General features: G+C 45.5%; 1 protein-coding gene across 1 annotated transcript in view; it reads left to right on the forward strand.

Moving 5' to 3' along the window:
- Nucleotides 1-12,218, forward strand: part of CFAP47 (cilia and flagella associated protein 47) — a 572,366-nt gene that overhangs the window by 111,369 nt on the left and 448,779 nt on the right. Inside the window, exons 25-26 of the mRNA XM_040424993.1 lie at nt 916-1,075; nt 11,225-11,423. Coding sequence (XP_040280927.1) covers nt 916-1,075; nt 11,225-11,423 — 359 coding nt within the window. The remainder of the gene's footprint in view (nt 1-915; nt 1,076-11,224; nt 11,424-12,218) is intronic.

Below are 12,218 nucleotides of genomic sequence, written 5' to 3' on the forward strand. Positions count from 1 at the left end.
AGTTCTGCTCTGAAGGCATTGTTTTAGGCCTTGGTTATACTACCGACTTTCATTATCAGAACCAGGTATTCTGTCTTTTTGGTAGCTGACTGAGGATGCTGAATCCTGAATGACTCTCCCATGTGTAGGTTACACCATTGAAAGATACGGTGTTAAACTGATGCTGGTTTGTAGTCACCTTGTTGATTTCTTATTCTCAAGTCATAAATACATGTACTATAAGAGAGACAGTTCTTCCACTAATATAAAGGCCAACATTGAAGAGCTGTGATATATTTGTATGATGTAATTGGGATTATCTATTTAATACATTCAAAATGTTGAGTGTCAAAGATAGATTTAATGTAATATATCAATATATACTGTACATAGAAATAAAATATATGTAACAGGCTGGGTTCCCATGTTCAGTTTTTTTTTAATGCATTTTTGTAAGCCAATGCCAGAAACGGATCATAATTATAGGGCACAAAAGTGGGACTAAAGGGGGAATATATCTTGAGCGTAATATTTGAAGTCAGTTTTGCTTGAGTCTGGCTTGGAGCACGTTTTGCCACATTCATCTATTTGGCACATCTTTCAACCACACTGTTCTCTAGAAAAGCTACTCCAGATTTCTACTCTACTACCCCTCCTGGAGTGACTTTTTTCAAAAGTTGCAAATCATAAATCTACCATTTTTGTACTCCAAAACCAAAAGTGGTGTTAAAGTCAAAATGTTTCATGGTGCAACATCACTTACTACATTTTGAGGCCAAAATACTGGCGTGTAAAGTTTCATAAAAGTTTTCTTTTCTTGTTGAATCTGCTCCTGACTTTGACTTCATGAACTACATGAAAAAACCTGAATGTGGAATCTTACACTAAAGACCCTTAGGTTTCTTACGTTCAAGCTCTTTATGCTCCATTTTCTAGGTATTTGAGCTAAGCAACATTTCAAAGAAACGAGTGTCATGGAGGTTCAATCTTGATCAAACTTTGGAAACTCTGAAAAATGGAATCTTCAAGTTCAGTAAGCGGTCAGGTGCACTTGATCCAGGAGAAACAAATCGGATTAATGTTTATTTTTGCCCTGGTAAGTATGGAGGAGAATTGATGTTTCAGGCTAGGGATACACCAAGACATTTTGTAATAGGCTACTAAATCCCAGCATGTAGAGGTACAAATAATAAATTACCTGTCTAGGTTTGGCCCTTAGCCTTAAAAGGGTTTTCCATGAAATTTAATAATTATGGATGAGAGAATCAAAGTTGACGAAGTTGAATTCAATCCGTATTTCAAGAAAAAATTTATTTGCACAAAATCCGAATTTCCTGAAGCTTTATGGTAACGAATCTTATTTTTTTCTAAAATGGCTGCTGCAGATGTTAGGACATGGAGCAAAGAACTCTGGGAATGAGGGATCACCCACATGTCATATACAGGAGGCATCCATCATGCATGCAGCCAATCAGCAACCAGCCCTGTGATGTCACAGCCCTATAAATAGCCTCAGCCATCTTGGATTCATCCATTTTCCAGTGTACTTAGTGCAGGGAGAGATGTCAGCAGGCGCTAGGGACAGTGCTAGGATAGACTTGAAAACTTTTATTTTGCTGAATAGAAGTTCAAGGAAAGATCATTAGAAGTGTAGGGAAAGGATAGGGAGGAATTATTCCACACTATAAAATGAGAACAGGGTCCAATAGGGGAGTGTACAGCCTGGGTAATAGGAGCAATACTATTACACCTTTCTGCACTGACTGGGGATCCAAATTGCCATTATACTGCTGCTTTTAGGTTTGCAGCAAACCGTTATCTTTATTAAGGTGCAAGTGCTGTTTAATACAGCCATTAACAGGGTGTATTACTAGGAAATATTTCTACATCTTATTAGCCCTTGTGCGGTGCAGTTATATGTTTTAAAGCCTTTTTTGGAGTGTATAAGTAGAGAAAAATAAGGGCTTATTTGCCATTCAGCGGTGCAGTTATACTGTATGTTCTAAAGCCTTTTTTGGGGTGTATTAGTGGAAAAAAATAAGGGCTTATTTGCTGCTTAGTGGTGCAGTTATATGTTCTAAAGCCTATTTTGGGGTGTATTAGTGGAAAAAAGGGCTTATTAGCCGTTCAGTGTTGCAGTTATATGTTCTAAAGCCTTTTTGGGGGTGTATTAGTGCAAAAAAAAGGGCTTATTAGCTGTTGTGTGGCGAAGTGAGAAAATGACAGCCTTTTTTGGCATGTATTAGTGGAAAAAAAAGGATTATTTGCCGTTCAGCGGTGTAGTTATATGTTCTAAAGCCTTTTTTGGCGTGTATAATTGGATAAAAATAAGGGCTTATTTGCCGTTCAGCAGTGCAGTTACATGTTCTAAAGCCTTTTTTGGAGTGTATAAATAGAAAAAAATAAGGGCGTATTTGCCGTTCATCGGTGCAGTTATATTAAAGCCTTTTTTGGGGTATATTAGTGGAAAAAAAGGGGCTTATTACCCGTTGTGTGGTAAAGTGAGAAAATTACAGCCATTTTTGGCGTGTATAAGTGGAAAACAAAAAGGGCTTATTTGCCGTTCAACGGTGCAGTTATATGTTCTAACGCCTTTTTGGAGTATATTAATGGCCACCTCCAAACTATGTCACCTTGCCAGTCTGTGGCCTCCTCATGCTGCTGCTAACTCAACACTATGTCACTGGGCCACTCTGTGGCTTCCTAATGCTGCTGCTACCTCAACACTATGTAAATGGGCCACTCTGTGGTCTCCTCATGCTGCTGCTGCCACCTCCCCACTATATCACTGGGCCACTCTGTGATGTCCTCATGCTGCTGCTACCTCAACACTCTGTCATTGTGCCACTTTGTGGTCTCCTCATGCTGCTGCTGCTGCCACCTCCACACTTTGTCATTGTGCCACTTTGTGGCCTCCTCCTACTGCTGCCAACTCACAACTCTGTCTCTGGGCCACTCTGTGGTCTCCTCATGCTGCTGCTGCCACCTCAACGCTCTGTCATTGTGCCATGCTGCTGCTGCCACCTCCATACTATGTCACCTTGCCAGTCTGTGGCCTCCTCATGCTGCTAATGCCACCTCCACACTCTTTTATTGTGGCACTCTGTGGTCTCCTCATGCTGATGCCACCTCCACACTGTCACCTCGCCACTCTGTGGTTTCCTCATGCTGCTGCCAACTCACAACTCTGTCATTGTGCTACTCTGTGGCCACCTCATGCTGCTGCCACGTCCACACTATGTCACATTGCCACTCTGTGGTCTCTTCATGCTGCTGCCAACTCACAACTCTGTCTCTGGGCCACTCTGTGGCCTCCTCCTGCTGCTGCCACCTCCACACTATGTCACCTTGCCACTCTGTGGCCTCCTCATGATGCTGCTAACAACACTATGTCACTGGGCCACTCTGTGGCTTCCTCATGCTGCTACTGCTGCTGCCACCTCCACACTATGTCAGCTTGCCACTCTGTGACCTCCTCATGCTGCTGCTATCTCAACACTATGTTGCTGGGCCACTCTGTGGCTTACTCATGCTGCTGCTAACTCGACACTATGTCTCTGGGCCACTCTGTGGCCTCCTCCCTCATGCTGCTGCTAACTCAACACTATGTCACTGGGCCACTCTGTGGCCTCCTCATGCTGCTACTGCTGCCACCTCCACACTAAGTCACCTTGACAGTCTGTGACCTCCTCATGCTGCTGCCACCTGAAAACTATGCAAATGGGACACTCTGTGGTCTCCTCATGCTGCTGCTGCCACCATCCCACTATGTCACTGGGCCACTCTGTGATCTCCTCATGCAGCTGCTACCTCAACACTAGGTCATTGGGCCACTCTGTGGACTTATCAAGCTGTTCTCCCACCCTCCCCACTCCATAACTGGGCCACTATTTTCCTTTTTTGGCCTGGTTGACATCATCATTTGTTTGACCCTTCTTCTTATCTGTCAGAAGGAAGGAAAAATGAGACGCACACCGGATCCTGTCTGTTTAGCAGCTGTAATGCCTGTATCGTCCCATCAGAATTGGCTTATGATTTGGTAGCCAAAATCAGGAGTGGGTACAAAACACAGAAGACATGCAAATATTCCATTCACATGTCGCCTCTGTTTTGGATCCACTCCTGTTTTTTTATTTGACTTTAGCAATACTGATGGATTATTGACCAAATGTTGACCGAGTGGAGGCGGATGCTCAACAGACAAGATCTGTTTTTTTGGGGGTTATTGTTCTGACAGATCAGGGGAAGGGCAAAATAATCAGAGACCTCTCCACTCTGTCAGGGGGGCTCTACTTGTATAAGCGTTTAATAGAACAAGTTCTGTAGACATCTATGCGGAATCAGCTGACAACGGTGTAAAAGGAGTGCGCTCTTTCACGCTACAGTAGGATGATCTTGGGCCTCTGTACGGTTCTTTATACCTGGAAATAGCTGTTTTTTAACACGATTTGCTGCAAATAAATTCAGATTAAATCAAATCTTTTAGAAAGCTTCATCGAACCGGCCGAATCAAATTTTTGAGAAATTAGCTTATAATGGCCTCCAGCAACCTGTCCTAGAACATAAAAGGGAAAAAAAAAAAAAAAGTGACTGTACAATTACAATAAATATGTCTGGGATTTCAGACTAATAATAAAAATAACATTTGTTAAATCAAATGTATTCATTACAATCATATAATTAATATAATTAAACCAACTTATATAGTATAAAATTGCATTAAAAATGGTGTATTATAACAATGTAGTCCAGGTCCAAACAGTTGCCAATGTGGGGCATCCTCAGCATATTTGCAACTGTTCTGCATAAAAAGGCTGTGAACAACAGTACTACAGCACGATATGACAGTAATCACTGAAAATAAAAAAGTATGCAAAGGACATTAAAAGGTTACTAAATATGGTCATCATTCGCAGCTTGATAGAATTTAATATTACCAACCAGCGTATATTTTGATCTAAGAACATGACTATCCAAAATTACATCTATTAATAGTGTAACCCTGACTTTTCTTTTATATATATATATATATATATATATATATATATATATATATATATATATAAAAAGAAGGACGTATGTATGTACACTGAACAAAAATATAAAGGCAACACTCAAAGATCTGAAACATTTTCTACATACACAAAAGACCCATTACTCTCAAATATTGTTCACAAATCTGTCTAAATCTGTGTTAGTGAGCACTTCTCTTTTTCCAAGATAATCTATCCCACCTCACAGGTGTGGCATATCAAGGTGCTGATTAGACAGCATGAATATTGCACAGGTGTACCTTAGACTGCTCACAATAAAAGGACACTCTGAAATGTGCACAATTTTGCCTTACTGGTGGGGAAGGGGGGGGGGGGTCAGAAAACCAGTCAGTATCTAGTGTGGCCACCATTTTCTTCACACAGTGCAACACATCTCCGTCGCATAGAGTTGATCAGGTTGTTGATTGTGGCCTGTGGAATGTTGGTCCTCTCCTCTTTAATAGCTGTGCGAAGTTGCAGAATATTGTCAGGAACTGGAGCACGCTGTCATATACGCCGATCCAGAGCATCCCTAACATGCTCAATGGGTAACATGTCCAATGAGTATGCTGGCCATGCAAGAACTGGGATGTTTTCAGCTTCCAGGAATTGTGTACAGATCCTTGTAATATGGGGCCAGGTATTATCATACTGCAACATGAGGAGATGGTCGTGGGTGAATGGCACATCAATGGGCCTCAGGATCTCTTTACGGTATCTCTGTGCATTCAAAATGCCATCAATAAAATGCACCTGTGTTCGTTGTCCATAACATACGCCTGCCCATACCATAACTCCACCGCCACCATGGGCCACTCGATCCACAACGTTGACGTCAGCAAACCGCACGCGCTGTCTGCCATCTGCCCTGAACAGTGAAAACCAGGACTCATCCGTGAACAGAACGCCTCTCCAACCTGCCAGATGCCATCGAATGTGAGCATTTGCCCACTCAAGTCGGTTACGACAACGAACTGCAGTCAGGTCCAGACCCCGATGAGGACGACGGGCATGCAGATGAGCCTGAGACGATTTCTGACTGTTTGTGTAGAAATTCTTTGGTTATGCAAACCGATTGTTGCTGCAGCTGTCCGGGTGGCTGGTCTCAGACGATCATAGAGGTGAACATCCTGGATGTGGAGGTCCTGGGCTAATGTGGTTACACGTGGTCTGCAGTTGTGAGGCCGGTTGGATGTACTGCCAAATTCTCTGAAACGCCTTTGGAGACGGCTTATAGTAGAGAAATGAACATTCATTGCTCGGGCAACAGCTCTGGTAGACATTCCTGCAGTCATTATGCCAATTGCACGCTCCCTCAAATGTTGCGACATCTGTGGCATTGTGCTGTGTGATTAAACTGCACATTTCAGAGTGGTCTTTTATTGTGGGCAGTCTAAGGCACACCTGTGCAATATTCATGCTGTCTAATCAGTACCTTGATATGCCACACCTGTGAGGTGGGATGGATTATCTCGGCAAAGGAGAAGTGCTCATTAACACAGATTTAGACAGATTTGTGAACAATATTTGAGAGTAATGGGTCTTTTGTGTATGTAGAAAATGTTTCAGATCTTTGAGTTCAGCTCATGCAAAATGGGACCAAAACCGTTGCGTTTATATTTTTGTTCAGTGTATGTATGTTAAGGGAGTGCTGTGGAGGTGACAGTTCAGGGGGCAGCTAGGGTGGCCATTCAGGCCACCCTTAACAGATGGACTTAAAAAGCCCGCACAGGCCCGCTAAGCCACGCCCCTGATCCAGTTAGGCCACACACCTCCCACTCCGCAGCTGTCAGGGTTTGAAAAAAATTAAGTTAAAAATCAACTTCTGTCAGCTGCAGGGGTGGGAGGGACAGTGACTTTCTCCCTGCAGCTCACGCTCAGATAGGACAGTACTGCTGTCTGAGAGTGAGCTGTTCAAAAGGACATCCCTGCATGAGATATTCCCCAAAAATGCATTAGCTAACAGAAGCCTGTTCACATGACCCGTATCAGCCAATAGAAGCTCGCAGGCTCTTAGTCTCCACATACACACAGTTTTTTTACCAGGTTTCCATAACAACCCAGCCATTTTTCTTCACTGCTCAAGGTCAGCTTTAAAGAGGCAGGGCACTGTGGATGACATTGTTAAGGGAGCGGAGTGCTGTGGAGGTCACAGTTCAGGGGCAGGTATGGTGGCCATTAAGGCCACCCTCAAAAAACGGACTTAAAAACCCCGCCCCCAGGTCCCACTAAGCCATGCCCCCTCCCACTCCGCAGCCGACGGGGATTGAAAAAATAAAGGTAAAAATTTACTTATATCAGCTGCAGGGGATCGAGAGAGGGTGAATTTCTCCTTGCAACTCATACTCAGACAGCACAGTGCTGCTGTCTGACAGTGAGCTGTTGAAAAGAACATCCTTGTGTCCGTCCAGGCCCTGTGCCTGAAAGCCGGACTGTCCGGCTTAAAACCGGACCTCTGTCCACCCTATGGGCAGGCTGCTGTGGAGGTCACAGTTAAGGGGACGGTCCGCTATGGATGTCAGTGTTAAGGGGCAGATTGCTGTAGAGGCCACTGTTAAGGGGACGGGGTGTTGTGGAAATCACTGTTAAGGAAATGGGGTACTGTGGAGGTCACTAATGAAGGGGCGGGCTCAGGGCCGGTGCAAGGATTTTTGCCGCCCTAGGCGAGATAAAAATTGCCGCCCCTCCTTATCAGATGATCTGCCTATATCATGACATCACATATGTTCCACCCCTTTCTCAGCATTTAAATTAAAAGAGAGTTATATGTTGCAATAAAGCCCCCTATTAAGAATGGTGGAGAATAACTACCATAACTTAAGCCATAGCTAAAGAAACAAGCCTGGGGCGAAAAACAATAAGGCCCCCCATCCCCCCCATGACACTTGATGACTTTTACAGAAGAAACTGTATATTGTGGGGCACAGTGTAGGCTATATGTGTATAACATAAACATATTTCATATGAAAACTTACAGTTACTTGGCTTGGCCCTTGGGGATCTCAAACACCACTTCAACACTTTGGCCGGGGGCTCGGCGGAGCTGATGTGTTTTCTCCTAACGAGAAAGATTTCATAATAAGGATTTGGAGAATGGGCAGAGGGATAGCAGAGCAGGGAGAGGCTGGTGCTGTTACTAGGGGGTCATACCATGGGGGAGTAATAAAGCCCACCATAATGCCCCCCCAGTAGAAAGAATTCTCCTTATAATGTGCAAAAAATACCCCCTTGTAATGCCCCCAGTTGAGCTAATGTTCCCATAGTGCCCCCATAATGTGTCAGTATAAAATACCCCTATATAGTGCCCCCAGTAAATGCCCCCATAGTGCTCCTCTCCCCCCTCCCTCCTAGTGCCCCCCATAATGTACCAGTATAAAATGCCCCATATATAGTACCCCAGTAGATGCCCTCAGTGTCCCCCATAATTTGTAGGTATAATACCCCTTCTCAGTGCCCCCCGTAGATGACCCCATAGTACTCCTCTCCCACCTTCCCCATAGTACCCACCATAATGTGTCCCAGTATAAAATACCCCTATACAGAACCCCCATATAAAATAGCTGTTCTTTGTGGCCTCAGTAGATGCCCCTATAGTGCCCACCAATAATGTGACAGTAAGAAGTGCCCCCAATGTGCCAGTACTAAGTGCCCCCATAGATGTCCCCCAATAATGTGCCAGTAAATTGTGCCCTCATAGATGCCCCCCAATCATGTGCCAGTAATATGAGCCCCCCCACCATCATGTGTCAGTAACAAGAGCCCCCCTATATCATGTGCCAGTAGCCAGAGGACCCCCCTATCATGTGCCAGTAGCCAGAGCCCCCCTATATCATGTGCCAGTAGCCATAGCCCCCCTATATCATGTGCCAGTAGCCAGAGCCTCCCTACATCATGTGCCAGTAGCCAGAGCCCCCCTATATCATGTGCCAGTAGCCAGAGCCCCCCTATATCATGTGCCAGTAGCCAGAGCCCCCCTATATCATGTGCCAGTAGCCAGAGCCCCCCTATATCATGTGCCAGTAGCCAGAGCCCCCCTATATCATGTGCCAGTAGCCAGAGCCCCCCTATATCATGTGCCAGTAATAAGAGCACCCCGACCATAATGTGTCAGTAACAAGAGCCCCCCCATATCATGTGCCAGTAGCCAGAGCCCCCCCTATATCATGTGCCAGTAGCCAGAGCCCCCCTATATCATGTGCCAGTAGCCAGAGCCCCCCCTATATCATGTGCCAGTAGCCAGAGCCCCCCCTATATCATGTGCCAGTAGCCAGAGCCCCCCCTATCATGTGCCAGTAGCCTGAGCCCCCCATCATGTGCCAGTAGCCATTGGCCCCCCCTATCATGTGCCAGTAGCCATAGGGCCCCCCCTATCCCTATAATGTCCCAGTAGCCATAGCCCCCCCCGATCATGTGCCAGTAGCCAGAGCCCCCCATCATTTGCCAGCCCAGTAGCCACCAGTATTGACAACAACAACCAAAAAAAACACTTATACTTACCTCCATGTCAGCGATGCGATGCAGGCCTCTTCCGGCCTGTGTCCCACGCTGTACCGCTTAGTGCTCAGGCGGCGCGATGACGTCATCGCGCCGCCTGCTCCGGCCTCTGATAGGCTGCCAGCCTAGTGCCTGCAGCCTATCAGAGGAAGGGGATGGGACACACCTCTCCCTCCCCTTCTCTGCTGCACAGCCATCTGTATCGCTGTCCTGAGGATGGTGATACAGATGACTGGAGATGAGCGCTTACACAATGGAAACGCTCATCTCCTTTTGACACGTGTCCTGCCTATAGTTAGTTGTTGGCCGGCGCAGGGGGGCCCCTAAGGACTCTATGGAAGCGCCGGCTCTGCTTACTAGAGCGGCGGCGCAGCATGAGGGGCGCCGCCGGCCACTTAACCAAAGTTTTTTTTTAAACCGCACAGTTCCGGCGGCGGCGCCCCCTGCTAAATTGCGCCCTAGGCGGCTGCCTAGGTCGCCTTACAGGTGGCGCCGGCCCTGGGCGGGCTGGTGTGGAGGTCACTGATAAGGGGGTGGATACTGTGGAGGTCTCTGTTAAGGGGACAGGGAACTGTGAAGGTCACAGTTAAGTGGACGGTCCGCTATGGATTGTTAAGGGGCGGGGTGCTGTAGAGGTCACTTTTAAGGGGGATACTGTTGATATCTTTTAATGACATACACAAATATTAAATGAAATATATGAAATATACCCGTACAAAGCCGGGTTCTTCTGCTAGTATCAGCTATTATGTTGTGATGGTAGATTGTCCTTACTTCTGTGAGTCGATGACTAGGATGGGTTGCCTCCACTTCTCTAGCTACTTAAGGAGAAGGGTGCGGCCTCGCCACACTGAGTTTCAGCGCTGGCGCTGTGCTCACTTTACACTGCTGAGATTTCCTTCATTACTATTTAACGCTTAACAATAGGTAGTAATGGAGCATTCATATATAAGACTTACTGTCAGACTGGGCAGCCTGACAGCACACCTCAGCAATGTGAAGTGAACCAAGAGGCGGCACTAAAGGTCAGTGTAGTGATACCCTGCCCCCCTCACTTTGCTAAGCAACTATAGAAGTGGGGCAACCTGCCCTTGTGTTCCAGGGTGGGTTGCTAAAAGACATTATTATTCCATTCATACAGAACCCCTTTAACTAAAAATATACCCCATACCCCTAAATGCCATAAAATAAAAAAAATCATCATTTATGAGGCTATAATCACAAAACTGTGATTTTGCTGTGCCCTTGTTGCAGACTGCAAACCACGGGTCCGCAAAACATGGGCACCGGCCATGTGAGCTTCGCATCGCGGTGTGGACCCATTGCCTTCAAAGGATCCACTATCCACAAGATACAACAAAAGACAGGACATGTCTTATCATTTGCGGTGCTTGGCGCACAGACCCAGAAACGCATGGAAGCCCTTCCGGGTCTTCCAGGTCCGTGCCTACGCGCTGCAAAACATAGGACATGTCCTATCTTTCGCCGTATCTTGCAGATCACGGACCCATTGCGATGTGGAGTTCACATGGCCGGTGCCCATACTTTGTCGACCCACGGTTTGCAGTCAGCAATATGGCACGGCATCACCACGACCGTGTTAATGTAGCCTTAACCTGTTTCTCTCCTGCTGTTCTCTGAGTAGCTCCGGTCCTCTTCCCTGTATATGTATACAAGACTGTAGGTTTTTATTGACTGATATTTCCTTTCTTCTACAGATAAACCAGGAAATTACACCGCTGAAATTCCAGTAATCTTAAATGACAACCCAGATACTCTTTTTATACCTCTCCATCTATTTGGTAGCTCCAAAAAACCAGTTATAACCTTTGACCCTCCACTTGTTATACTAACTCCTGTGCCTTTGGACACAGAAGTCGAAGCAGTGGTTGATGTCATGCCAGCTAACTATAACAGGTATGTTTTAACAAAATCACCTGTATTATTGCACTGATCCACCATAGCATTAAAACCAATGACCTGGGAAGTGAATAACATTGGCTATTGTGTTACAAGGGATGGGATGTATGTATTGTCAGCAAGTGAACCGTCAGTTCTTAAAGTTATATGGGTTATCCAAACCTGAAAAACCCACCCACAATGACTGGGCCCATCATACAAAGAATACTTACCTAGTCCCAATGCCTGTGTCCTTCCGGATCCCTCCACAGCCGTCACTCCATGGTTGTCGACGGATGTTGTGATCTGCACTTTGGGGAGATACAGAGACAGCACTGGAGGGATCCGGAAGAAGACAGGCATTGGGACCCGGTAAGTATTCTCTGTATGAGGGGCATTGTGGGTGGGTTTTTCAGGTTTGGATAACCCCCTTTAATGTGTTCGATGCAGGAAAAATGGCCAAACATAAAGCATCTGAGAGACTTTGACAACAGACATATTGTGATGTCTACATGACTGGGTCAAAGCATCTCCAAACTGTTCCCAGTATACAGTGATTAGTACTTACCACAAGTTGGGACAGCTTGTGAACTGACAAAGGAGTCATGGGTAGGGATAAATTCGATAGGCATAAAACTTTGTTTCAATATTGTACGGAGCGAGCACTCCGTACAGTATTAGAATGTATTGGCTCTGATGAGCCGAAGTTATTACTTTGCGAACTCTCACAAGACTTCGCATAATAGCTTCATAAATCAATTTCTACTGTAAAAAACATTTCCCAAACTCGGGTTTGGTTCCAAGGTACCACTT

Source organism: Bufo bufo, chromosome 3 (genome assembly GCF_905171765.1).
Source record: "Bufo bufo chromosome 3, aBufBuf1.1, whole genome shotgun sequence".
NCBI classification, from domain to species: domain Eukaryota; kingdom Metazoa; phylum Chordata; class Amphibia; order Anura; family Bufonidae; genus Bufo; species Bufo bufo.